Source organism: Hemitrygon akajei, chromosome 21, assembly GCF_048418815.1.
Source record: "Hemitrygon akajei chromosome 21, sHemAka1.3, whole genome shotgun sequence".
Lineage (NCBI taxonomy): Eukaryota > Metazoa > Chordata > Chondrichthyes > Myliobatiformes > Dasyatidae > Hemitrygon > Hemitrygon akajei.
The window spans coordinates 57157174-57184521 of NC_133144.1; the positions used below are offsets into that span (position 1 = coordinate 57157174).

The 27348-nt window shown below is 42.5% G+C and overlaps 1 protein-coding gene across 1 annotated transcript; it reads right to left on the bottom strand.

Annotated features, from left to right (window-relative positions):
• Positions 1–664: 664 nt before the first annotated feature.
• LOC140714336 (dual oxidase maturation factor 1-like) lies at positions 665–27348 on the bottom strand. The gene is made up of 8 exons (XM_073025501.1): positions 27137–27348; positions 22741–22909; positions 20181–20238; positions 13041–13175; positions 9406–9619; positions 6434–6648; positions 4701–4879; positions 665–1939 (listed from the first exon to the last, which is right to left on the bottom strand). Exons 2-8 carry the CDS (start codon positions 22885–22887, stop codon positions 1919–1921), a joined length of 969 nt encoding a protein of 322 aa, XP_072881602.1. The 5' UTR covers positions 22888–22909; positions 27137–27348; the 3' UTR covers positions 665–1918.

The following is a 27348-nucleotide window of genomic DNA, read 5'->3' on the forward strand; positions in this document are numbered from 1 at the left end:
TCTCATTCCAGTGAACTAATTCCCCCTCCCCACCCCTGCTTCCTCTTTTCCCCACTCTGACCTTTCACTTCTTCTCACCTATTGCTTCCCCCTGCGTCCCCTCCTTCCCTTTCTCCTATCAGATTCCTTCTTCTGCAGCCCTTTCCCTTCTTCTGCAGTCCTTGGGTAAGGACACGTTCTTTCCCACCACCCACCTGGCTTCACCTATCACCTTCCAGCTAGCCTCTTTCCACCTCCCTCACCTTTTTTGGCATCTTCCCTCTTCCTTCTCAGTTCTGCAGAAAGATCTTAGCCTGAAATGTCCATTCTCTACTCTTTTCTGTAGATGCTGACTGAACTGCTGAGTTTTCCAGAGTTTTGAGTGTGAAGACTTTTCACTGGAACTCACTACATGTCCAACAACAAGAAACAAGTGCTGGAGAAACCTAGTGGGTCAGGCAGAGTCAATGGAGGCAGAGGGATAGGTGACGTTTCAAGTCAAGACTCTGTGTTGTCTACCATCCCTCTGCCTGACCCATTGAGTTCCTCCTTCAATCTGATTTTTGTTCCAAATTTCAGCATTTGTAGCTTGTGTCCACAGATCATAGAATATGTTACTAATGCCTTCCTCTTATTGAGAAGAGGCATCTCATTTGCCAAGGTACTTAAATACTTAACGTCTCACTGGGAGTATAGCAATGGTACTTTATTTACTTTTTAAACAAATATAAAATAAACATGCTTATTATGATGTGTACATTTACAAAGGACAATGTTTAGATCCATTGACAGCTCAGGAAAATTAATAAAATGTATTATTCTTCATTTTGCGCGCACACACACACACACACACACACACACACACACACACACACACACACACACACACACACACACACACACACACACACACACACACACACACACACACACACACACACACACACACACACACACACACACACACAAATTCAATGATTGTAAAAATGTTTATGTGAATCCAATATGTCCTAAGAAACAAAAAAAGGAAACTTGTGCCAGTGATGAATGAGATACTGAATGTCTGCATTGACTGAAACCACTAATTGCAAAGCAAATCCTTCCACACTGGTAACAATTGAGAAATATTTGCAGGTGCTCACTTTGCATCCGCCTGTCACTTACACTTGCCTGTTCAATCATTTAGCAATAGTGACACCTTTCATATTCTACAGGTACAAGACAATAGACTATAAGACATAGGCGCAGAATTATGCCATTTGGCCCATCGAGTCTGTTCCACCATCCCCTTATGGCTGATTTATTGTCTCTCTCAACCACATTCATCCTATCTTTGCCCTGTAACCTTTGACCCCTTTACTAATCAAGAACCTATCAACATCCACTTTAAATAGACTTGATGACTTGACCTTCGCAATGTCTGTGGCAATGAAGTTCACAGTGTCACTGCCCTCTAGCTAAAGAAATTCCTCCTCATCTCAACAGATTCTACAGGGATGTCCTTCTATTCTGAGGCTGTGGCCCTCTGGTCCTAGACTCCCCCACTACTGGAAACATCCTCTCCACATCCACTCTATCTAGGTCTTTCAATATTCACCGAGATCGCCATTCATTCTTCTAAACTCCTCAAATGTTCCTCATGTTAACCCTTTCATTTCCAGAATCACTCTTGTAATATTTAACTCATGAGGTTTGAGTAGTGCTCAATTTATTTATACCACAATTTGATGTTGATCTAACATTCAACATTCACCTTGCAGAGGCTTCAATTGTGTCCAACTTTATAGTAAATTAGAAATAAGTTTAAAATTATTAGTGTTTCTCTCCTTCCATCTAACATCTGAAATTTCAGTTTTTGCACAGATGTGGATTAAAGTCCAAGTACTAAGTAGATATCAAGTAGATACATATTGGAGACATGGAATCATTCCTCAGCTGTTTATACGGCACCTTCCATACTCTGGAAACAAAGAACACAAAAACATATGTTAGTCATGTGTAATGTTTGAAAGATTAGCATTAAAACGTTTTGGAAATTGTTTATAATGGTGAAATGAAAGAAACAATTGCTTTGAATTTCAAAACATTAATTTCCCAAAGCATGTTATTAGGTTTGTATGAAAGGGTCACTGTTTGTTAGGATTGAGGTTCTTATTCTGTGTGTATTAACACTGGAGCTATAATCATGACTGACAAGTTCATTATTTATTCCCATCCTTTGTTCACTTTGAGAAAGTTATAGCAAGTTAGCTTCTTGCCCTGTCGAGTCTGTGCTGTTAGAGAGAATTAAGTGGAACTTCCTATTAAAGGAGGGGTCCCCAACTCTGGGGTCCACAGACCCCCAGCTCAACAGTATAAAAAAGGTTGGGAACACCTTTCTGAGTTGTGTCCAGACTTGGGTGTGTAATTTGGAAAGTGACCTGGATTTGGTGTTATTCCATTTATTTCTCCACTGGTCTGACAGACCCTGCTGAGAGATTCAACCTCCTGAAAATCCCAAGCCTTTCTTTAATCAACAAGGCACGTCAGGAATGTGCTGCTTTGTTCTCTGCTTGCCTGGATGCACATAGCTCCAGCAATGCCCAAGAATGTCGACACTCTCGGGGGGGGGGGGGGGGGGGGAATGTTAGTCTGGTTGATTGACTTCCCATCGGCCATCTTAAACTTTCATTCCTCCCACCAGTGGCACTGTGACTGCAGAGCCCTCCAACTGCAGATACTTGGACTATTCCAACACAGCTCCCAAATTTGTGACCTTCTGTCACCAAGAAGGACAAGGGCAGAGACAGATGGGACCACCACCACATATAGGCTCCCTTCCAAGTCACACACCATTCCAACAAGAAAATATATTGCCATTCCATTTGATGTGGAAACCATAGACAGGGTGCAGAGGAGACTTACAAGGATGTTGCCTGGATTGGGAAGCATGCCTTATGAGAATAGGTTGAGTGAAATCGGCCTTTTCTCCTTGGAGTGATGGAAGATGAGAGGTGACCTGATAGAGGTGTACAAGATGATGAGAGGCATTGATCGTGTGGATAGTCAGAGGCTTTTTCCCAGGGCTGAAATGCCTAGCAGGAGAGGGCATAGTTTTAAGGTGCTTGAAAGTAGGTACAGAGGAGATGTCAGGGGTAAGTTTTTAAAATGCAGTGAGTGGTGAGTGCGTGGAATGGGCTGCCGGCGACGGTGGTGGAGGTGGAAATGATAGGGTCTTTTAAGAGACTCCTGGATAGGTACATGGAGCTTAGAAAAATAGAGGGCTATGGGTAAGCCTAGGTAATTTCTGAGGTAAGGACACGTTCGGCACAGCTTTGTGGGCCGAAGGGCCTGTATTGTGCTGTAGGTTTTCTATGTTTCTATGATCTTAGTCTTGGAATTTCCCATCTAGCAAAACTGTGGGAGCAACTTCAGCAGAAGGACTGCAGTGAAGATGATTGACCCAATACCATTTATCTTAAGGGTATTACCATGGGTATAATTAGTAGGTTTGCCAGCAGCGCATAAATCCTGAAAGATTATTTTTGAAAAACTTGACAAAGAAAAACTGTCATTTGTTGCCACAGGTGGTGTGGCCAAAGTGCAGTACACATATACTCTAATGAGTCCAAATTTGACTCTGCATGTCACTTAGAAAACAGTCCCAGTTGTTGGTACCAATATGTACCAAGACCTCTGGCTGTTCACCATTCCTCTTTAGAATGCCATGGATCCAATCCAAGATATCCTTGACTCTGGCTCCTGCGGAACAAGCCATCCGTGGGTCTCTTTCACATCCACACAATCCGCTTTCTGCTCCTATAATTATGGAATCCCCTGTCACAACTGTATTCCTCTTCTCCTCCCCTCACCTTCCCTTCTGAGCCTACAGAACCAAACTCAATATTGAGGGGAATGGCTACAGGGGTACCCTGCACTGCCTATTCCCTTTCTCTCTCCTGACAGTCACCCTGCCTCCTGCAACTTAGGGGTGACTACATCCCTGTAGCTCCTGTCTACCATCTTCTTATTTTCCTGTATGATCCAAAGGTAATCGAGCTGCAGCTCCAGTTCCTTAACATGGTCTCTAAGGAGGTGCAGCTCAATGCTCTTTCTGCAGATGTAGTTATCGGGGAGACTAGAGGTCTCCCAAATTTCCCACATCACACTCAAAGAACATACCACTACCTCCGGATCCATCCTCTGTGCACTAGCTATGTACTAACAGAAAAGAAAGTTACTAGAAACTTTCTTACTTACTTAGAAGCTTCACCTGTGCTTGTGTAAGCCTGTTCTTGCCTAAGCCTGTTGAGCCAAAGCCAGACCACTCTAACAATGCCCCACTCCAATAACGGCTGCTCTGCTTACACCTCCTTTCTTTTTATTGGTCCCACACTAATTGCTGCCTGTCAAGAAAAAGTGCTGACAAGTTCCCAAGCTGCTGAGGGATAAATGACGAGAACCTTGGTTACAAGTTACAGGGAAGCATCTTAAAGGAAGAGAGAGAGGGGCAGAATAGATTCTGCATGTGCTGGGGCAACTCTCACACACAAAATTATGGAGGAATTCAGTGGGTCAGGTAGCATCAATAGAGGGAAATGGAGAGTTCATATTTTGGGACAAGACTCCTCATCAAGACAGAGAGGGGTCAGAGGTTCAGGGAGAAAATTCCAACTGAAGTCCACAGCTATCATGCAAGGGTAGCATGGAGATCTCAGAAAAGTGTATGGTCTAGTACTCACTTTCAGTTGTAAACCATTGGTAGGCTTGTTTTCCTCCTGGAAGCTGATATTATAATAATGATCCATCGATGTGTCTTCATCGTTGTTATCGTCATTTATTAGAAATACTCTGCTCAAGATCTTTGGAGCAAAGAAGCTCAGCACAATGATGGTTGCTCCAATGAGTAAAGTCAACAATGCTGTGATAATACAAAAAGAGATAAACTGCTTTCACTTTTCACATTTCTGTAACTCTGTGTAAAAGATTCACAAAACATCGAATAATTCTCTCTCTCCTGCAGAGAGTCTTGTGGTGTTTTTTTTAAACCCCAAACATGGACCAACCTGGTCTTGGTTACCAACGGCCAAGACCCATCGTTTCCCCAATCTTGATTGGCTGGCCATTAGGTAGGCTCAGGGTGAAAGTTCTCCAAGGCCAAACAAATACTTTACTAACACTAGCTCTCCCATTTCAATTGGCCATTCTACTCCCACACTGAGATGTCTGTCCATGGCCTCCTCCACTGCCACAATGAAGCCAGACTAAGGTTGGAGAAGCAACACCTCACATTATTTCTGGGTAGCCTACAACCTAATGCAATGAGTATCAATTTCTCTAACTTCTGGTAATTATTCTCCCATGCCCACTTCTCTTTTTTGCCATCTTCCTTTCTGGTTACTCCCTCACCCCCTTCTCTTCTCTTTACTTGTCTGTCACATCCCACTGATGTCCTTCCTCCTTCCCTTTATTCCACATTGCACTGTCCTCTCCTATGAGAATCTTCCTTCTTTAGCAGTTTAGCTTCTCCACCCATCACCTCCGAGCTTCTTACTTCATTCTCCCCCTCATCTGCCAACCACTCTCTCATCCCCCCTTTCTCCTCTGCCCACCAATTCACCCTCTCCCTCACCCATTTTCACCTATCACTTGTCAGCTTGTACAGCTCCTCCTCCCCCCTCATTTCTGGCATCTGCCCCTTCCTTTCCAGTTCTGAAGCTTGAAATATTGACTGTATTCCCCTCCATAGATGCTGCCTGACCTGCTGAGTTCCTTCAGCATTTTGTGTGTGTTGCTTTACAACCCATAGAGATGAATTTGCCACCTCACTCTGACCTGCCCCATCCATTTCTTTGTTAAAATAGCTCAGAAACTGGTTTTCCTTGAAAGATTGTCTTGAAGCAAGGTTGCGTACATGGTGTGGTGCCAGAATCAACACTGAATTCCACATTTGTTGACAATCAGCCTTGATATCTCACATTTCCGGTTTCAGTATATTTTCTTCCTTATTGTCAATTGTCTCCCATGTGGACCTCCTCCTGGTTTATCTTTATTTTTTCAGTAACTCTCACCCACTCTCCCTCAATTGATTCCATCATTTTAGTTGCTCATTATCACTGGTCTTTATCACAATGGCTGCCTCACCCAATGGCAGTTTTTTAGCATTTCCAGTTGTTCTGACAACAAGAATGAAAGCTTTCCTCTCCTCCTTCCCTTGCTCCCATGGTCCACACTCTTCTCCTATCAGATTCCTTCTTGTTCAGCCCTTCAGCTTTTCCACCTATCACCTACTATCTTTTAACTGCATCCCCCTCGCTCCCTCACCCACCTCCCTCCTCTATCCTTTCTATCACCTGCCAGCTTGTACTGCTTCCTCTCTCCCCTTTTTTATTCTGGCATCTTTCCCCTTCTTTGATACTCTTACTAATCAAGAACCTCTGCTTTGAGTGCACCCATCGGCTGAGTTGGTGCTCACCTATTGCCAATGACAGCCAAAAGGATGGGCCAAGAGCACTGTCCAGCTTCACTTGGTCAAACTGAATATCACAGAGTGGTGTCTTCCTTGTCGTGCCAAAGGAGATCACTGAAAATATCATGAAGAAACCGGATACCAGCATCATATAGGCTCCATATAAAAGGACATTGATCCACAGCAGGATATTGGCCAGCATCCAAGCAACAAGGGCAACCCTGGGAAGTAAGAGAAATAAACAAATTTACACCTTTAATAATTAACTTAATAACATACATCTTTCTTTTGTACAACTTGGAACAGAGGGGTTAAGCAAGGCATGGTAGTATGGTGCGGAGTTTGGCATAATGCTTTACGATGCCAACGATCAGAAGATTGGGCTTCACTTTCTGCTCCTGCTGGTAAGGAGTCTGTATGTTTCACCTGGGACCTTCGGTTTCCTCCCACATTCCAAAAAAACAAACAAACATGAGAGTTAGGACGTGCTCTGTTGGCGTTGAAGTTTGGCAACACTTCTGGGCTGTACGCAGCACATCCTCGGACTGTGTTGGCCATTCATGCAGACGATGAGCAAATCTAATCTTCAAAGTATAGTTTGGTTTTAAGGAGCCCCTTCCAAATCTCCAGGGTCACAGCACCCAAAAAACAATAAAGTGCAGTAACGTAGTGGTTAGTGCCACATTTTACAGAGCCAGCGATCTGGGTTCATTTCCCACTGCTGTCTGCAGGGAGTTTGTACGCTCTCCCCGTGACTGTGTGGGAATCCTCTGCATACTCCGGTTCCCTTACACATCCCTAAAAGGCGTACGGGTTAGATTAGTTGTGGGCATGCTAAGATGGCAACACAAGCATGGCGACACTCGTGGGCTGCTCCCAGCACATCACAAAAGGTGCTGCAAATGGCACATTTCACTGTATGTTTCAATGTAACAAATAAAGCTAACCTTTTCTCTTTCAATTGTAAGGGTTAGATTCACTGTTTCCTCAAATATTTAATCAAGGCTTCTAAAGTTACTTATTAAAGGTGATTGATCGTTATTTAACGCTGTGTACTTCACAGTCATATTGAATTCAATTAAGTGATGCTCAGTCAGTAGACTCCTTTAACACTTCCAGCTTTGTCACATTTATTCCAAGTTTCTGATCTTCCAAATATGGCCAAATCTTTCCTTCAGGTTAGGCCTGTGTGCTTAGTTTGTCCATAATTGTTGCTTAATTTAGACCAGGGGTGTCAAACTCATTTTAGGTCACGGGCCGGATTGAGCAAAATGCAGCTTCATGCAGGCCGAATCAGTCGGACGCGTGCGAACGCAGCTTTCGTTGCCTCCATTTTTTCAGCCTGCTCTCATGTGTCTCAGTCTCTGCTATAACTACAAAGTGTTTCACTTTACAAATTCCATTTCTTATGAAGAAGACTGCCGAATAAACACTAAAAACCCTGAAAACCTGGTACCTGAATAAACTCAGCATTAGCCATATCATACGCCATAGGCGCTTCGATTACTGGGGCCAGCTTTAATAGTAATTAGATATTATCTCGCGGGCCAATTCCACCGCGGGCCGGATTTGGCCCGCAGGCCTTGAGTTTGACATATATGATTTAGACCCAAGGTGCACACAGAGTGCTAGAGGGACTCGACAAATTAGGGAGAATCTATGGAGGGGTTTAAACTGTTGATGTTTTGGAGCAAGTTCCTTCATCAGGATTGGAAAGGAAGGAGAAGCCAGAATAAGAATGTAAGAATCTATTTCTGTTTTGAGTTACCCAGTGACTCCATGATCCTATATTACTTGTTACTATGTTTTTGTGAAAATGCATGTCCTCCTTGCCAATGCCTAGTTTGGACTTTGCCACAACCTTTCAGCTCCAAACCACATGCTGTTGCTGGCTGAATTGAAGGTGGTGATGAGTCAGCCTATAGGAAGGAGACTGAAAACTCACCACCACCAGTTTCAGGAACAGTTATGAACACAGTCTTATAGAGAAGACCTTTCCTTCTCATCTGGTTTCACCAATCACCTGCCAGAATGTATTTCTTCCCCTCCCCCTGTCTTATTCTTGTTTCTTCCCCCTTCCTTCCCAGTTTTAATGAAGAGTCTCAGCCGAAATGTTAACAACTTATTCCCTTCCCTAGATGCTGCTTGACCTGCTGACTTCCTCCAGTATTTTTTTGAAATGAAATGAAATTAATTTATTTTGGTCAGTACAAACATAACAAAAAGCATCATTTACAACAATGATTTCATTACGATGATTTCACTGGACAAAATTACAACAGGAAACACTGCTATTCTTTAAAACAGACCGAAAGGGTGTAGGCTGAAGCTACAGCTTATTACGCCCACCCCTCTTACTGATACAAAAACATATTTGGCGTCAATCATCACATCACAACAAAAAATTTCAATCTTTTAACACAAAATCCAATTCCAAATATCATTTATTTACATTACTCCCATTCATTTAAAATCAATTATTTTATATTTATCCATTAAATAATTTTCAAATAATGTTTTAAACTTGTTAAGTGTGGTGCATGTTTTAAATTCTTACTACAACTGTTCCATAGATTCACCACTCTGTTTGAAATACAATGATTTTTTACATTTGTTCTTATCCTTTGTTTTTGAAATACACATGCTCCTCTCAAATCATGTTGACTTTCTCTCATTTTAAATGACCTTTGGATACTTTGTGGTAGCTGTCCTTTTTTTTTTACTTTATACATAATTTGCATTATTTTAAAGTCTATGAAATCTCTGAATTTTGAAGTGTTTAATTGAATAAATAGTGGATTGGTTGGCTCATAATAACTTGTCTTATTTACAATTCGTATAACTTTCTTCTGGAGTAGAAAAATTGAATTTGTATTTGTTTTGTATGTATTTCCCCAAACCTCTGCACAGTAAGTCATGTATGGGACTATAAGTGAACAGTATAATGTGTGTGTTCTTTGCTTTGTTGTGTGACTTACCACATTGTAGCTGAGGCATAAGTACCAGAGACTCTGTACTGTAAGTAAACACCACAGGGGCTGCTTGGAGTGAACTTTTCTGCTACATACAAAATTGGATCTGGAAGACCCCTCTCCAGCCCCTTGCGATACTCGTTTTCATAGATTCTTCCATTCATCCACAAAAATTCTTCGTTGTAATTGATAGTTTCGTTCAGCTGGTTTTGAGGGAGCCCTGCAAGAAAATTATCATGAGATATCAAATAAGCTCATCGTTCCCTTGAGGTTTAGCCTTACAACGAACAAATTACTTCCCTGAAACCTAATGAAAGCAAGTAAGAGTTTGCCTACAGTACTGATCATTCCTAAATACACTCAGTGGCCACTTTATTAGATACGCATGTACACCTGCTCATTAATGCAAATATCTAATCGGCCAATCATATGGCAGCAACTCAATGCATTAAAGCATGCAGAAATGATCAAGCTGTTCAATTGTTGTTCGGATCAAACATCAGAATGACAAAGAAGTGTGATCTAAGTGACTTTGACTGTGGAATTATTGTTGGTGCCAGATGGGGTGGTTTGAGTATCTCAGAAACAGTTAATCTCCTGGGGTTTTCAGTCTCTAGCGTTTACAGAGAATTGTGAGAAAAACAAAAACATCCAGTGAGTGGCAGTTCTGTGAGAGAAAATGCCTTGATAATGGAGGTCAGAGGAGAATGGCCAGACTGGTTTAAATTGGCACAAAAGTGACATTAACTCAAATAACCATGCATTACAACAGTGGTGCACAGAAAAGAATCTCCAAATGCACAATATATTGAACCTTGAAGTGGACAGGCTACAGCAGCAGAAGATCGTGAGTATACACTCAGTGGCCACTTTATTAGGTACAGGAGGTTTCCAATAAAGTGATGAAAAGTGATGACTCCACGCATACCCTGAGTGATTATGCAAACTCTTCTATTTAATAAAATGTATTTAAATTCTTCCTCTGCTTGTATGTCATTAATGCAAAACTCCTGGCCGTTGAGCCAATTATTAGTAAATTCAGCACTTAAATTTAAACAAACTTAAATTAAAATCTAGTTTGAAAAGCCATTAAATTAGCCACTATGCTAAGTCCATCTCCGTTGCCACATCAATAGACAATAGGTGCAGAAGTAGACCATTCAGCCCTTCGAGCCTGCACCGCCATTTTGAGATCATGGCTGATCAATTACTATCAATACCCGGTTCCTGCCTTGTCCCCATATCCCTTGATTCCCCTATCCATCATACCACGTGCATTTCGCTCGTGCGCTCTGTCTCCACCGACAGATTAAAGATTAGCTTTATTTGTCACATATACATTGAAACATCAAAACATACAGTGAAATGCATCACTTGTGGCAACGACCAACATATTAGGGATGTGCTGGGGTTTGCCCTGGTGAAAGCCCATGCTGTCACAGAGAGAACGTACGAACTCCTAAAAGACAGCGGCAGGAATTGAACCCCGATCTTACAGTTGGCAGTGTAAAGAGCTGCACTAGCTGCTGCACTAATGTGCTGCACACCTGGACCGATTGGCACTCGACTCCATTAATAAACTGTCATGATTTTTAAGATTCTCGTTTTCAACACATTCCATAGTCTTACCCTTTGCTTGTTCTGTAACCTCCTCCAGAATTACAGCCTTATCCCTGCCTCTCTAACCTTGGGCCCTTGAATGTTTTTGAACTTAATCACTCTACCACTGGCAGCAGGAGCTTTGGGTGCCAGGCACCGAAATGGAACTCCCTCCCGAAACCTTTCCCTCTCTCTCAACTCTTCCAAGGTCTTGCTTAAGACTTGATAAACTTTTGGTGTCTTAAGTAGCTTATTCTCATATTTGATTGATAGCATTCTTGCAAAGCACTTTGAGATAATTTTCAATGTTAAAGGTGAGAGTTGTTATTCCTTGGCTTAGACTGAGAATGCTGGCCAATGGAACTCCTTTGTTAAGTCTTGTTAATAGATTCCCTTCCCTCAGGAGAATTTTACATTAATCTGACATCTTTCATTCTCAATCATTTTTTTTTTTAAATCCCAGCACACAAATAGTCAGATTTATTGAATTCACTTTTGCAACTTGCTCTGGAATTATTGTAGAATAGCATTAGGATGTTTGTCCCTCCAAACCCACACCAGCTTTCCTTAGAGCAACTTCAGCTTTCTCTTTCCCTTGCTGTTTCCTCACAGTCCTGTTTATGCCTGTCAGACTTCAGAGAAGTTTACTGTCATATACTGCAGGGTGCAATGAAATTCTTTGCTTGCATGAAACTTCTGATAGCCCTAATCTGTCACGGTCCAGTCCATGAAGTCTGCATTCCGGTTCATGGTCCGGTCCATCGATCCTTATTCTGGGTTTTCCTGTTTTCCCTGGTTCCACTGGGTGCCTTAATTAAGGCACCTGTTTCTCGTTTTGGGCTGGCTCCATAAATAGCTTTGGGATTCAGCTTCAGGCTGTTGGTCTGTTCCCTTCCTTGTGCAGCCATGTATGAAGCCTTGCCTGCCCAGGAGTCCTGCGTCCTGCCCAGGCCAAGGCTCCGTGTTTCCAGTCTCCCAAGACCTAGTCAAGGCTTTGTGTCTCGTCCTGTCCTGTAGCCACGTCTTGTCCTAGCCTAGACCCGGGTTCTGGTTCTGAGTCAAGACCCAGGTTCCTAGTTCCAACCAAGACCTAGGTTCCGGGTCCTTATCCAGGCTCTGTTCTGGAGTACCGTGTTCCAGCCCTGTCCAAGTCTGAGCTCCGTGTCCTCGCCCAGCCCGGTGCTGGAGATTCCTTGTCCTGTGCTGTAGCCATGTCCTGTCCTTGCCATGATCTTAGTCCCATGTCCTCGCCTGGATCCGGGTTCTGAGCCCAAGTCAAGACCCATGCTCCGGGTCCCTGTCCGGTCTCTGGCTCGGAGTCCTACTCCAGGCTCCTAGTTCTTAATTCCTTATCCTGGTCCTGCTTTCCTAGTCTTAGTCCTAGCCCAGGCCCTGTGTCCTAGTCTCATCCAGGGCCTGTGTCATTGTCCAGTGTCGTTTTGTCCCTACTTCCCTTGCTTTCTTCACACACCTAGTCCTGTTCCTAGTACCTCAGTGTCTGTGTCTTGCATTTGGGCCCGCTACCCAGCACCCCCTTATGACATAATCACCTTCTTCCACCACTCTTGCAGGTAGTGAATTTAATTAATATTTTAAAATTCAGAACAGACCCTTCTGGCCCAACAAGCCACACCACTCAGCTGCCCACCTATTTGACCTTGGCCCAATCACAGGACCATTGACAATGACTAACTAACCTTCTAACCAGTATATCTTTGGACTGTGGGAGGAAACTGGAGCAGCTGGAAGAAACCTATGTGGCCGTGGGGTGAACATACGAACTCCTTACAGAAGGTATCAGAATTGAACTCCAAACTCCAACACCCTGAGCATCAATTTTCACCTCTCTCCCTTCTCTGAAGTTTGCCAATCACTTTAAACTTCTGCACTGACCCAAAGCGCCCGGTCTTCACACCCTTGGTTAATAGAAACTGTTCCTCTCTATCAGCTTTCATTAAACCCATCAAAATTTTGTACCAAGCCTGGGTTCCTGATCTAATATCACAGTCATGTTCGGCAGTCAAGGAGGAAAGAAGCCCTACCTTTTAGGGTTATATTTAGTCCTGCTAATCCAACATGAAGCCCGATTTCTGCCACGACATTAGTTTTGCTGAATGATTTATACGTTGTGTTCACTATGGCAAATCCTCTTTCCCAGTTTGTGGTGAAATTAACAACTGCAAGAGAAATAAATGATATGATTGAAGTGCCCCATCATTCATGAAAAAATTCTTCAAAGTCAAGTTTATTGTCAGATGCGCAAGTCCATGTGTGTGCAGGTGCAATGAAGAACATATTTGCAGTGGCATCACAGGTACATCACATCAAATAAGCAGTATCCACAAGAAAACCATAAATATAATATAAATTACATGCAATTTTTACAGGAAAGGACACAATTAGAATAAAAAAAAGGAAGTCCATTTTAGTGTAAAGTAGACATTGTAGTGATCAGGGTTTTGCCAGTTGGTTCAAGAAGGTAAGTGGCAGATCTGGAACCTGGTGGTGTGGGACTTCAGGCTTCTGTACCTTCTGCCTGATGATAGCTGTGAGAGATGGCATCAGTAGTCCCACTTCATTGGATCGTAACTGACCAACATGCAAGGAGGTTCTAATCTAAACAAACGTGTGATTTTGAGTTTCTCTATTTTATATCTAAGTCATCATGATTATGCTTGGAGATTTTCTTTCATTAGGTGGGAATACCGCAAGTCACCGGTTCCTCCCTGCCAGATTTCTCAGGTTCCTGAATTTACCAGTGTCGCTCCAACTGCTACACTATCACGGCACCCTGTGGGTTAGGACTTTATCCTCCAGAGGGTAGGAGAATCGGGAGATTTGATAGGGGTATACAAAATATAGTTAGGGTAAATGCCAGCAGGCTTTTAACATGGAGGTTGGGTGAGAAAAGAACCAGAGGTCGTGGGTTAAGGGTGAAAGGTGAAATATTTAAGGGGAACATGAGGGGGAACTTCTTCACTGAGAGGGTAGTGAAAGTGTGGGAATGAGCTGCCAGTGCCACTATGGATGCAGGCTCAATTTCGACATTTAGAAGAAATTTGGGTAAGTACATACTGTAGATGGGAGGGGTATGGAGGGCTATGATCTGGGTGCAGGTCAATGGGAGCAGGCAGCTTAGTAGTACGGCATGGAATAGATGGGCTGAAAGGCCTGTTTACGTGCTGTACTTCTCTCTGATTCCCATTCATTCAACCTGTAAAAGTGTTGTGTAAAGTACAACATTTTGCCTGGCCACATACTTAAGCCTTCAAGTACTTCATTATGTAAAAATAACTGTTCCTTTATCATTTGCGCAAGGATTTTTTTGTTGTTAGTTCAATAAACTTTCAGTTAATTTTCACAGTTGCCTGCAGCTAACTTCAAGGGTCCATTCCAAATCAGTGATCACTGGGTTTATCTGCTGCCCTCTCCTGGAAACACATGTTACTGTATAATGCCTGTCTAAATACTCCACACCACAGGAGTGTCTTCTTACTGTGGAAAGACATGCCTAATTATTAAGCTAGGGATTTCCCAGAGGCACATTTCTCCCATGATTGTGAATTTCCTTTCATAAAGTACACCTTTATAATTGTCTTTATATAATTGCCTTTATTTTCAGGCTGAATTTCCCCTCTAGCTACTGTGGTATGCTGTGACATTACAGGAACAGGGCTGAACAATTTACATCACTTGAAAAACGCTGCAAAACCACTTGCGTATTGTGGAGATTTTTGGCATTGAAGAACTTGGACTAACACACTGTGTTTTTTGTTTCAACTTTGAAGCCACTTACAGTCTATTTCCTTGTCTTTAGTTGCAAGTTAGTGGAGGCATGGAGTCCTCTAGCACAGAACCAGTCCTGTTGCCCCATCTTTCACACGCCAGTTAAGGTGGTCTGACAGGGTGCCGCAGTAGTTAGAGCCACAAGGGCCCGGTGGGGAAGGACCACAGTCTAGGGTTCTTCTCCCGTGGGAGTTGAGGGGTAGGGGGTGCGGGGTATATACCCCTAAACAAGTGTATGTAAATATGGAATAACAGAGCGCCACATGGGTGGCAAAAAGTGTGAAAATGTAAAGATAGCAACAGTTGTAAAGGATTGAAAGTCATTGAATGGTTTATTGTATATAATTTATTTTTGAATAAAGTATATTTTGGTTAAAAAAAGTAGTGCAGTAGATAGAGCAAATCCCTGGACAATGGGGGCAAAAATGTTCCCAGTGTCACCCTCCCCCTGATGGCCAACTTCGTGTGTGGCTGCATCAGGTTGTGTGTGGATCCCAGGTACGTGGGCACCAAGTACCACTATGTGCCCAGGTTCTACCCGTCACTCTGGCTACGAAGGATGGGTCTGGCCCCACTCCCGTGCAATGCCCCAGTCAGCTGGTTGTTGCCGCCATACCCGTTTTTCATAGAAAAGTTCTTTCAGGTCAACGCCTTTGACCACAGGGCCATCAGGCAGTGGTCAGCACGTAAGGTCCTGCAGGCACTGTAGGAGAAGGACGTGATGGACACAGTGGGGTGGTTCCCTGAGCAGACTGTCCAGTTCATCTGGCAGAATGCCTCATCGCCAGACCTCACCAACAGGCACCAAGACCTCGCCTGGCTGGCGGTGAGAGGGGCCCTCCCAGTCCGATCCCTCCTGTACGCCCGGAACATTGTCTCCACACCCCTCTGCCCACGGGAGGACTGCAGTGAGGAGGAGTCGGTGAACCACCTCTTTGCACACTGTGGGTTCGTGGAGAAGGTGTGGAGGAGGATGGAAGGGACAGTGTCAAGATTCATCCCCAGCAGCTGCGTAACACAGGACTCTCTGATCTACGGGCTGTTCCCGGGGACGCACACCGAGACCATCATCCGGTGCTGCTGGCAGATCATCAACTCGGTCAAAGACGCACTTTGGTCGGCCTGAAACTTGATGGTCTACCAGCACACGGAGATGTCCATGGGGGAATGCTGCCGACTGGCACATTCTCGGCTGCAGGAGTACGTGCTGAGGGACGCACTCAAACTCGGTGCAGCCACCGCAAGGGCCCGGTGGGGAAGGACCACAGTCTAGGGTTCTTCTCCTGCGGGAGTTGAGGGGTCGGGTGGCGGGGAGTTTACCCCTCAACAATGGTGGGTAAAGATGAACCAACATAGGGCCACCTGAGTGGCTGAAAGTGTGGAAATTGTAGAGGAAACGTCTGTAACGGATTGAATGTCATAGAATGGTTCTTTGTAAATAATTTTACTTTTGAATAAAGTATATTTTGTTTAATAAAAAAAAAAGTAGTGTAGTAGTTAGAGTGACATTGTTACTGTTCAGGACAACCTGAAGTTTGGAGTTCAATTCTGTAAGATTTGTATGTTCTCTCCAGGAACTGCGTGTGATTCTTCTGGGAGCTCCAGTTTCTTACCACAGTCCAAAGCCATTCTGGTTAGTGTGTTAATCAGTCATTGTAAATTGTCCTGTGATTAGACAGGTAGCCTGCTGGGTGGTACAGATCATTGGGCCAGAAAAGCCTGTTCCGTGCTGAATCTCTAAGTAAATTTGCCTATGTCTGCCCTACATCCCTCCAAGCCTTTCCAATATATGTATTCATCCAAATGTTTTTTAAATCTATCTTAGATCTGGTATGACCGAATACAGTTTGTGCACGTGACGCTAGCCCAACCTGAAGATTCACTGGTTCTAAAAGAATCCAATGAATGAAAAACATACAAATATATTTTTACCAGGAGTTCAGTGCTCAAGCCTGCTCCACCATTCCAACAGATCATGGCTGACTATAATCTCAACTCTGCTTTGCCATCCACCCTTGATGACCTCTTGTCTGCCAGTAATCTATCTACTTCTGCCTTAGAAATATACAAACGGTATGAATTGTTGCATTTAATTAACATGGACAAGAGTTTAATCCTAATATTCGCCATGTTTCTTGTTTGCAGTAACTCCTGGGTCTGAGAGAAATAAAGATAAGACATAGGAGCAGAATTAGGCCATTCAGCCCATCAAGTCTACTATACCATTCCATCATGGCTGATTTATTATCCCCCTCAACCCCATTTTCCTGCTATGCTTCCATTAGTGGGAGAACCTTGAATGAGAGAACATAGCTACAAGGTTAGGGAGATGTCATTTAAAACTGGGGTGCATAGGAAATCTTTCTCACAGCCCTGTTCCTGTGATGAATCCTTTATGCCTTTACTCCAGAAGGTTGTTGTGGCTAGGAAATCAGTGATATCCAGAGGACGCAAGTACATTTTTAGAAGGTTAGGAAATTAAGGAACATTGGGAATTGGCACAGATAAAGGGACAGGCCCAGGGACAGATCAGGGCCATCTCAGTGGTCTAAATGAGCTATTCCTGCTCCTATGTTCTTGTGTCCTGGGTTTGCCTACACAGAAATTCTGAAATACTGAGTTAATTCTTAACCTGTTCTCTTCCCCTCCCCCCCTCCCCCCACCCACCACCACCTCCACCTGACTGCTGCTCTCACTGTTAACCTAGATCCCTTTCAGAAGAGGAACCCCAGCACACAGTACTGCACCAATATGGGGTTAGAAAACCCATACTTTGAACAGATGACAAATCATTAATAGAACATCATTCCATTCCACAGCAAGCGACAGCATATCAATTAATTTCAACAACCCCATGAGCCGCAAGGTAATGTTGCATATTTATAAAACCCTAGTTAGACCACACTTGGAATACTGTGTTCAGTTCCGGTCACCTCGTTATAGAAAGGATGTGGAAGCTTTAGAGAGGGTGCACAGGAGATTTTCCAGGATGCTGCCTGGATTAAAGAGCGTGTCTTATGAGGATAGGTTGAGCGAGCTAGGGGTTTTCTCTTTCGATCAAAGGAAGATGAGATGAATTGATAGAGGTGTACAAGATAAGGGGCATAGATAGAGTGGACAGCCAAAGACTTTTCCCAGGATGAAAATGGCTAATATGAGAGGGCATAACTTAAGGGTGATTGGAGGAAAGTATGTGGGGGGTGTCAGAGGTAAGGTTTTTTTGGGGGTTTTCTTGCTTTTTTTTAAAAAAACGGAATGGTGTGCATGTAGAGGCAGATACATTACAACCATTTAAGAAAACCTCAGACAATCACATGAATGCAGAAAATTGGAGGGTTATGTACGAGGGAAGGGTTAGATTGAGCTTATAGCAGGACAAAAGGTTGGAACAGCATCAGGGGCTGAAGAACCTGTCCTGTGCTGTTATGTTTTCCGTTCTGTGTTCCAACCCATCAACACTCTGGTATGGTGATTCTAAACATGAGCAGCACATTTCACTATATGTGTTGATATACATGTGATAAATAAACTTGAATCTTGAAATATTCAGTCTCTCCACCATTATGCACTGTGATTACAGGGAGTTCCATCTTCAAAAAGCTCTGCAGATCACCGTTAAAGAAAAGCTCTAAAAATGAACCAGAACATTATAGGCTGGTGAGCCTGATATCAGTAGTGGGAAAGTTACTGAAAGATATTCTAAGGAACTGGATATATGAATACTTGGATAGACATGGATTGACTGAGGATAGTCAGCATGGCTTCATGCATCGTAGGTCATGTCTAACCAATTTTAGAGTTGTTTGAGGAAGTCACCAGGGAAGTTGCTGAAGGCAAGCCAATGAATGTTGTCTATATAGACTTCAGCAAGGCATTTGAGAAGGTCATGGGTTAAGTGTGGAAGGTGAAAAGTTTGAGGAGAACATGAGGGGAAACTTCTTTGCTCAGAGAGCTGTGAGAGGGTGGAACATGCCGCCAGCGCAAGTGGTTCATGGGAGCTTGATTTCAACATTTGAGAGAAGTTTGGATAGGTACGTGGACGGCAGGGGTATGGAAGGTTGTGATCCTGCTGCAGGCCGGTGGGAGTAGGCAATTTAAATCATTTAGCATGGACTAGATGGGCTGAAGGGCCTGTTTCTGTACTTCTCTATGACCCTGACACTCTCATTACTCTGCCTGCACCACTGAGACTTGCGAACCCCACCACTGAGAAAGACAAAGAAGCCCACTGCTCCAGCTTCATCTCCATACTGACCAGAAAGCATCTCACTGTCCCTGTATCATCAGAGGGTTTAAATCCTGGCAATTTCACAGCACGGTGGGAGGACTCCGGCCAGAAGTATTGCAGTGGTTCATGGACAGAGGCTGGACAATGAACGCCCCTTTATTTCTGGGCTTTTCACCCTCATCAGGAAAAGAACATCAGTGTGCCTTACTGTGCCAATGTGTGGTTAGTGAACCCATGACAAACAACCACTCGAGCCTCATTCCATTCATAGCAAGCAACAGCATACCAATCAATTTCAGCAGCCCCGCGAGCTGTGAGGTCACGTTGTCTTTTTCTTTATTTAGAAATACAGCATGGAAGAGGTCCTTCCAGCCCAACGAGCCACACTGCCCAATGACCACCCATTTAACACTAGCCTAATCAGGGGACAATTTACAATGACTAGCCTACTAACCAGTACACCTTTGGACTGTGGGAGGAAACTGGGGCACCCAGAGGAACCCCATGCACTTACAAGGGAAATGTACAAACTCCTTACAGATGGTGCTAGAATTGAATTCTGAATTCTGGAAAGCCATGAGGTGTAATAGAGTCATGCCAACTGCTGATGTTGCATCGCTATAAAACCCTGGTTAGAACACACTTGGTACTTTGTATTGTGTTCAGTTCTGTTCACCTCACTAGGGGAGGGATGCAGAGGTGATTTACCAAGATGCTGCCTGGATTGGAGAACGATGTTTTAAGAAGGTAGGTTGAGCATGCTAGAACATTGCCTTCAGCTGCAACATCACTACTCTGGAATTCCCTCCTTAAACATCTCTATTGCTCTCACCTCCGATAAGACACTACCTTAAACCTTATCTACACTGCTCCAAAGAGTGCTATAAGAGGTCATTCTTACCCTTGGCCATTAGGCCCTAATGAGTCAATCTATAGAGAAGTGATGACTCCCCTCCTGTTAGACTGTTTGAAGTAATTTATTTTATTATTCTTTCTTTCTTTTCTTCTAATATTTGTATTACACTTATAATGCTACTGTGACACTGTAATTTCCTTTGGGAATGATAAGTACCTATCTTTCAACAGCCCTCTCAGCCTGCTATATTTTTTGTCTTAAGAGTTGCTACACAATCAATGTAGAATGACGTTAACAAGAGTTGATACTCACCAACGATAACAACTCCGATAAAAAGACTTAGAGTTACTTTCATAAGCCCATGAAGTCTCTGTAAAACGATCACAAAGAGTTTTAGCACAAAATACCATCCACTAATAAAGAATGCAGATGTTATAATGACTGTTCCTCACCAATATATCAATTATAATGTACATGGAAACCAGTAGATAGGTCAAAAAAGTCTTAGCGATACATTTATTTATTAATTTGTGTTCATTACTACAATGCCATCACAAAAGGTTTATTCCAAACTTCCCTAGTACTGAGGAAGCAGTAAAAGTCAACCATATTGGTAGGTCCAAAGATTGTTAAGGTACTATGTAATCAATGAAATACCATGGATAGAATTGGTAAATAATCAAAAAGCCAAAATGGTTGTTGGACTTTATACACAGAGGACAGGAGCAGAAGAGTTATCGAGCAATATAGCACAAATGCAGGCCCTTTGGTCCAACTAGTTCATGCCAACCACATTGTCCTCTGAGCTAGTCCTATTTTCCTGTGTTTGGCCCATATCCTTCTAAACCCTTCCTCTCCATGTACTGATCCAAATGCTTCAAAATGAGGATAGAAACTACATTCAAGTTATAGGAAACATAGCATAGGCCACATGAGAAATACTATAAAACACAGCTGGCCACCAAATGCAATGGATTTGCAGTGTCGATTTAGCAGAAAGCCACTGCTAGATCAGCACTAAGGTAGCAGAGTGATTAGCGCAATGTGATCACAGCTCAAGGCATTCTGGAGTTCAGAGTTCAGTTCTGGTACTATCTGTAAGGAGTTGGTACGCTTCCCCGTGAACTGCAAAGGTTTTTCCAGGTTCTTCAGTTTCTTCCCACAGTCCAAAAACCTCTAATTAAATCTCCTGTGTTCTATGTGTTATATATGCTTTGTATGTTCTCAGTTCTCTATTAATCTAGTCATAGGTTAAAGACCACGAGGCCACCAAGAACCTTGGGCAGAGTGGCTGCATCCACCTAAATCAGAAAGTGGAGCTCTTACAGTCAATCACACCAACTCTAACTTTGTTGTAGTGTACGAAAGCTACTCATATCATTGGTTCTTATTTCGAGTTAGATAATGTTCAAATAAATAGATTTTTAAAATATCTCAGTTAGAGCAATGGCACAATTAAAGTTTTGTGACTACAATCAGTCATAGCATTTCAAACTAATTACAGTGGATTCCAGTTAGTTGGGACACATCGAGACCAATTACGTTTGGCTCAATTAAGCAACTTTACTTTATTGTCACCAAACAATTGATACAAGAGCGTACAATCATCACAGTGATACTTGTTTCTGTGCTTCGCGCTCCCTGAAGTACAAATCGAAGTAAATATAAATAAAAATTTAAATTATAAATCATAATTAGAAAATAGAAAAGGGAAAGTAAGGTAGTGCAAGTCAGGTCCAGATATTTGGAAGGTACGGCCCAGATCCGGGTCAAGATCTGTTCAGCAGTCTTATCACAGCTGGAAAGAAGCTGTTCCCAAATCTGGCCGTACGAATCTTCATGCTCCTGAACCTTCTCCTGGAGAGAAGAGGGACAAAAAATGTGTTGGTTGGGTGGGTTGTGTCCTTGATTATCCTGGCAGCACTGCTCCGACAGCGTGTGGTGTAAAGTGAGTCCAAGGATGGAAGATTGGTTTGTGTGATATGCTGGGCTATGTAACTGCACCAATTATCTGAATTTTCATGGAAATAGTTAAAAAAGGTATTTTAAAAAAGCCAAACTACTATTTGGCTGATTAACAAATTATGTATTGATGTGAATACAGAACCAATTAGAACACTATCAGTATCACTACAGTACTATAAAACTGTATATTAGTTCATAATGATTATCAACAGAGGAATATCATCTAGTAAATGTTGGCATAGTGCTCAATTGGTAAATTATCCATTCTTAGCCCCTTAAAACATTCATGTTTAACACTTTTTCCAATAACCAACATTTTTTTAATATAGTTCCTAACATAAAAACATAGAAAACCTACAGCACAATACAGGCCCTTTGGCCCACAAAGCTGTGCCGAACATGTCATTACCTTAGAAATTACCTAGGGTTACCTATAGCCCTCTATTTTTCTAAGCTCCAAGTAGCTATCAAGGAGTCTCTTAAAAGTCCCTATCATATCCACCGGCAGCCCATTCCACACACTCACCACTCTCTATGTAAAAAAACTTACCCCAGACATCTTCTCTGTACCTACTTACAAGTACCTTAAAACTGTGCCCTCTCATGCTATCAATTTCAGCCCTGGGAAAAATCCTCTTACTATCAACATGATCAATGCCTCTCATCACCTTCTACACCTCTATCAGGTCACCTCTTATCCTCCATTGCTCCAAGGAGAAAAGGCCGAGTTCACTCAACCTATTCTCATAAGGCATGCCCCCCAATCCAGGCAACATCCTTGTAAATCTCCTCTGCACCCTTTGTTAGGAACCTCTGATCTAAAGCCTTTGATTAAATAAGTCTTCCTTGATAATTCCCATGTTTTTTTAAAACAGTGAATAAAACACCAAACGATACAAGTACTTACTTCAGTTCCACGAATGCCAATAAGTACAATGAGAAAAGCTAGCAGGAAGACTAAAAAGATGATAATAACCACAATTTGAATGGTGTTGAACACGACTGGTGGCCGTGCTATTGGATAGAAGGGGTAACGGCCATCATAAAAGGTCATATTTGCTGTCTGTTGTGGTTGCCTGGAAATGAATGATATCAATACAAGAATCAGAATCACTTTAATGCCAGTTCTGAGAAACATACCAGAATTGATTGTGGTTTGGGAGCCAAGCATAAAACACAGGACATCATAACAGACAACACAATGGCAATCAACAAGTTACAAGACAATAGTGTAAACAGCCATGAGCAGTCAACAGTTTGATTGCGGTCACGTGCAAATGTCAATAATCAACTTAAAGAAATGTGAGCGTATGAACAGACTCAATAATTATCAACACAACAAGGAGAGCAGAAAAGACCATTTAACGGACATTGTGCATAGGGACAGTTAGGGTACTACAGTGAGAGATATCACTGTCACAACAGTGATAACCATTTATACAGATCACTTCATTACAACAATACAAGGTCAAACAGTAATAGAATGCCTCAAAGTGTTGCGTTTACAGAGGAAGTGCACTACAGGCAGACAAAAAGGTGCAAAGCCATGACAAGACAGATTGTAATGTCAAGAGTCCATTTTATTGTACTGGGGCCATTTAAAAGTCTTATAACAGCAGGCTGGAAGCTGTCCTTGAGGCTAGTGGTAAGTACATATAGCTTCTGCCCGAATGCTCGAGCTGAGTGGGGTCTTTGATTACACTCAAACAAGAGAAAATCCGCAGAGGTTGGAAATCTGAGCAACACACACAAAATGCTGGGGGAACTCAGCAGGCCAGGCAGCATCTAGGAAAAAAGTACAGTCGATGTTTCGGGCTGAGACCGTTCAGGAGAACTCCTGCTGAAGGGTTTCCGTACAAAACGTTGACTGTACTATTCTCCTATATGCCGGCTGGCCTGCTGAGTTCCTCCGGCATTTTGTGCTGCCTTTGATTTTACTGGTGGCTTTACCAAGACAGCAAGAAGAGCAGACAGAGTCCATGGAAGGAGAACACAAGAAGTTCTGCAGATGCTGGAAATCATGTGCGACACCCACAGAATGCTGGAGGAACTCAATAGGTCAGGCAGCATCTACAGAGGGAAATAACCAGTGGATGTTTTGGGCTTCACCTTTCCCTCCAGTGTCTGACCTGCTGAATTTCTCCAACATCTTCTGTGTGTTGTGTATAGAGGGGAGACTGGTTTCCGCAATGAACTGAGCTGTACCCACAACTTTCTGCAGGTTCGTACAGTCATGGGTGGAGTCCAATAAGCAAGTAAGCAGATACTGTTCGGATGTAAGGACATTAAGGCAGGTTGCTTTTAATAGGCTGCACTGCTATTTTTGTTACTGGGAGTAATCTTCAAACCACTACCTCAGATGCTGTGGAATTTGAAACTATTTACATTGAACTTTTAATTATTATCTTCCTGGTTGTAGATTGCCACAAGCCTCTAGTCGCTTATCCTCCCACTGGACACCCTGTTGTACTTTTCTGTGACTTCCTCAAGTCTTAGAAAACTATTTGTCACAAGCTGCACGGTTGTCGTAGTAGTTTTAAAAGTCAAATGGCAAGTTCAAACAGTTAACCTTGGTTCTAATCAAGTTGTGAGGATATGGTTCAATAGGTTACAAGCTCTTTAACTATTATACTTGTACCATTATAATGATAAGAGAATTCGATAAATGCCCAGGCAAACTGCATATACAAACCCCATTTCCAGAAAAGTTGGGATATTTTCCAAAATGCAATAAAAACAAAAATCTGTGATATGTTAATTCACGTGAACCCTTATTTAACTGACAAGAGTACAAAGAAAAGATTTTCAATAGTTTTACTGACCAACTTAATTGTATTTTGTAAATATACACAAATTTAGAATTTGATGGCTGCAACACACTCAACAAAAGTTGGGACAGAGGCATGTTTACCATTGTGTTACATCACCTTTCCTTTTAATAACACTTTTTAATCATTTTGGAGCTGAGGATACTAATTGTAGTAGATTTGCAATTGGAAATTTTGTCCATTCTTGCTTGATATAAGACTTCAGCTGCTCAACAGTCCGTGGTCTCCGTTGTCTGATTCTCCTTTTCATGATGCGCCATACATTTTCAATAGGAGATAGATCTGGACTGACAGCAGGCCAGTCAAGCACTCGCACTCTGTGTCTACAAAGCCACGCTGTTGTAGCCCGTGCAGAATGTGGTCTGGCATTGTCCTGCTGAAATAGGCATGGACGTCCCGGGAAGAGACGTTGCCTTGATGGCAACATATGTCTCTCTAAAATCCTTATATACGCCTCAGAGTCAATGGTACCTTCACATACATGCAACTCACCCATGCCATGGGCACTGATGCACCCCCATACCATCACAGATGCTGGCTTTTTGCACCTTTTGCTGATAACAATCAGGATGGTCGTTTTCATCTTTGGCACGGAGAACTCGACGCCCGTTTATTCCGAAAACTAGCTGAAATGTGGACTCATCTGACCACAGCACATGGTTCCACAGTCTTTCAATCCATCTGAGATGAGCTCGAGCCCAGAGAACTCATCGGCGTTTCTGCATAGAGTTGATGTATGGGTTCCTCCTTGCGTAATACAGTTTCAAGTTGCATTTCTGGATGCAGCGATGGACTGTGTTAAGTGACAATGGTTTTCCGACGTACTCCCGAGCCCAGGTGGCTATAATTGTCACAGTAGCATGACGGTTTCTTAGACAGTGCCGCCTGAGGGCTCGAAGATCACGCACATTCAACAGTGGTTTCCGACCTTGCCCTTTACGCACTGAGATGTCTCTGAATTCTCTGAATCTTTTCACAATATTATGTACTGTAGATGTTGAAAGACCTAAATTCTCTGCAATCTTGCGTTGGGAAATGTTCCTTTTGAACTGACTAACAATTCTCTCACGAATTTTGGCACAAGGGGGTGAGCCACGACCCATCCTTGCTTGCAAAGACTGAGCCTTTGATGGACGCTACTTTTATACCCGTCATGATACCTCACCTGCTACCAATTAGCCTGCTTAATGTGGAGTCTTCCAAACCGGTGTTACTTGAATATTCTGTGCACTTTTCAATCTTATGTTAACTCTGTCCCAACTTTTGTTGAGTGTGTTGCAGCCATCAAATTTTAAATTTGTGTATATTTACAAAATACAATTAAGTTGGTCAGTAAAACTATTGAAAATCTTTTCCTTGTATTTTTGTCAGTTAAATAAGGGTTCATGTGAATTAACATATCACAGATTTTTGTTTTTATTGCATTTTGGAAAATATCCCAACTTTTCTGGAAATGGGGTTTGCAGATGTTAAACTGCATCTCAGGTTTAAAGTTAGCAAATATATTGGAGAGACAGACAGAGAGAGAGAAAGATTAAGTCTGCTTCTCTCTCCATAATCTCTGCCTGACCTACAGAATGTTTCCTGACCTATAGAATGTTTCTAGGATTTTTAAAGAGGCAAATGTCCGGAAGTTCAGCTAACAAGTGTAACATGGTTGGAGAAATAAATCTACCAGTTTGATCTTGACAGAGTTAAACTGGCCATCTGCAACATTTTTTGTTTTATTACATTATTTATTCACAAAGGTTTATGCTTCTGACCATGGATAATGGGACCCATTACTTTTACTTTCTACTCTATAGCGTTCAGTGGATCTCCAGTTACAGCTACTCTCGGTGTTAAATACGTGAAATAGACTATAAAATAATCCGGACAACGACTCAAGAAGTCTGCTCACATCAAATTCGTGAGGGATAATAAGAGACCCGGTAATGATTGCTGGCTTTCCCATCAAAATCTAAATTCCAAGTGTTATTAAAGTAGGTTCTCCCTTCACTCAACACACACAAAATGCTGGAGAAACTCAGCAGGCCAGGTGGCATTTTGTGTGATTTTCTCGTTTATGGTTGTCTTCCTTCACTCAAGCTGCCCAGCCCATCGAATATTCACTCTACATTCTCGAGTCCTGTTTTTATTCAATTTAAGATGAGCGGGTGGTTGGCATAAACTTGTTTTTTTTTATTATGTCTTGATATTCGCGGGAACTATTTTCACAGACATCCCACAGTTAATCAGCGCAGCGAGAAGCCCCCGGACCTTCAAAATCAAACAGCATAACTCTCATTTCTCCAACACGTTACACTCCTTTGTTGAACATCTTCGGGACATTTGCCTCTTTAAAAATATCACTAAACTGTTTATATACATTATTTATTTCATTTTACCAAACAAGATCCTCGTGAACTATTACCGATTGCAAGTCAATAGTTTCTCGTTTTGTCGTTATATCTAAGTTCATAAACAGGCACTTACCTCGCTTTAGCAGACAAAACACTTTCAGTATGAACAAGAGGTAGTTTTCTTTGGCAGCTTTGGCGCACGATTTCGGAGTTATTTTATAGTCATTCGTTTCCCTATCCTTTAGAATTATGCAAATATTGTTCCTCCCCTCGAAGATTGCGAGAGGGATGGAATCCAGGCGGCGGAGGACTTTTTCAAAACGAATCTATTTCCTCCTGCAGGAA

What these genes read in the sequence shown, in the direction of transcription:
- LOC140714336 (XM_073025501.1), bottom strand. Translation starts at nt 22,887, where the DNA reads ATGACCTTTTATGATGGCCGTTACCCCTTCTATCCAATAGCACGGCCA. An exon ending in TATCGGAGTTGTTATCGTTG is followed by an intron (nt 13,176 to 20,180) that starts GTGAGTATCAAC and finishes TTTCTCTTGCAG; the next exon opens with TTGTTAATTTCACCACAAAC. An exon ending in TATGCCTCAGCTACAATGTG is followed by an intron (nt 6,649 to 9,405) that starts GTAAGTCACACA and finishes CTTACTTCCCAG; the next exon opens with GGTTGCCCTTGTTGCTTGGA.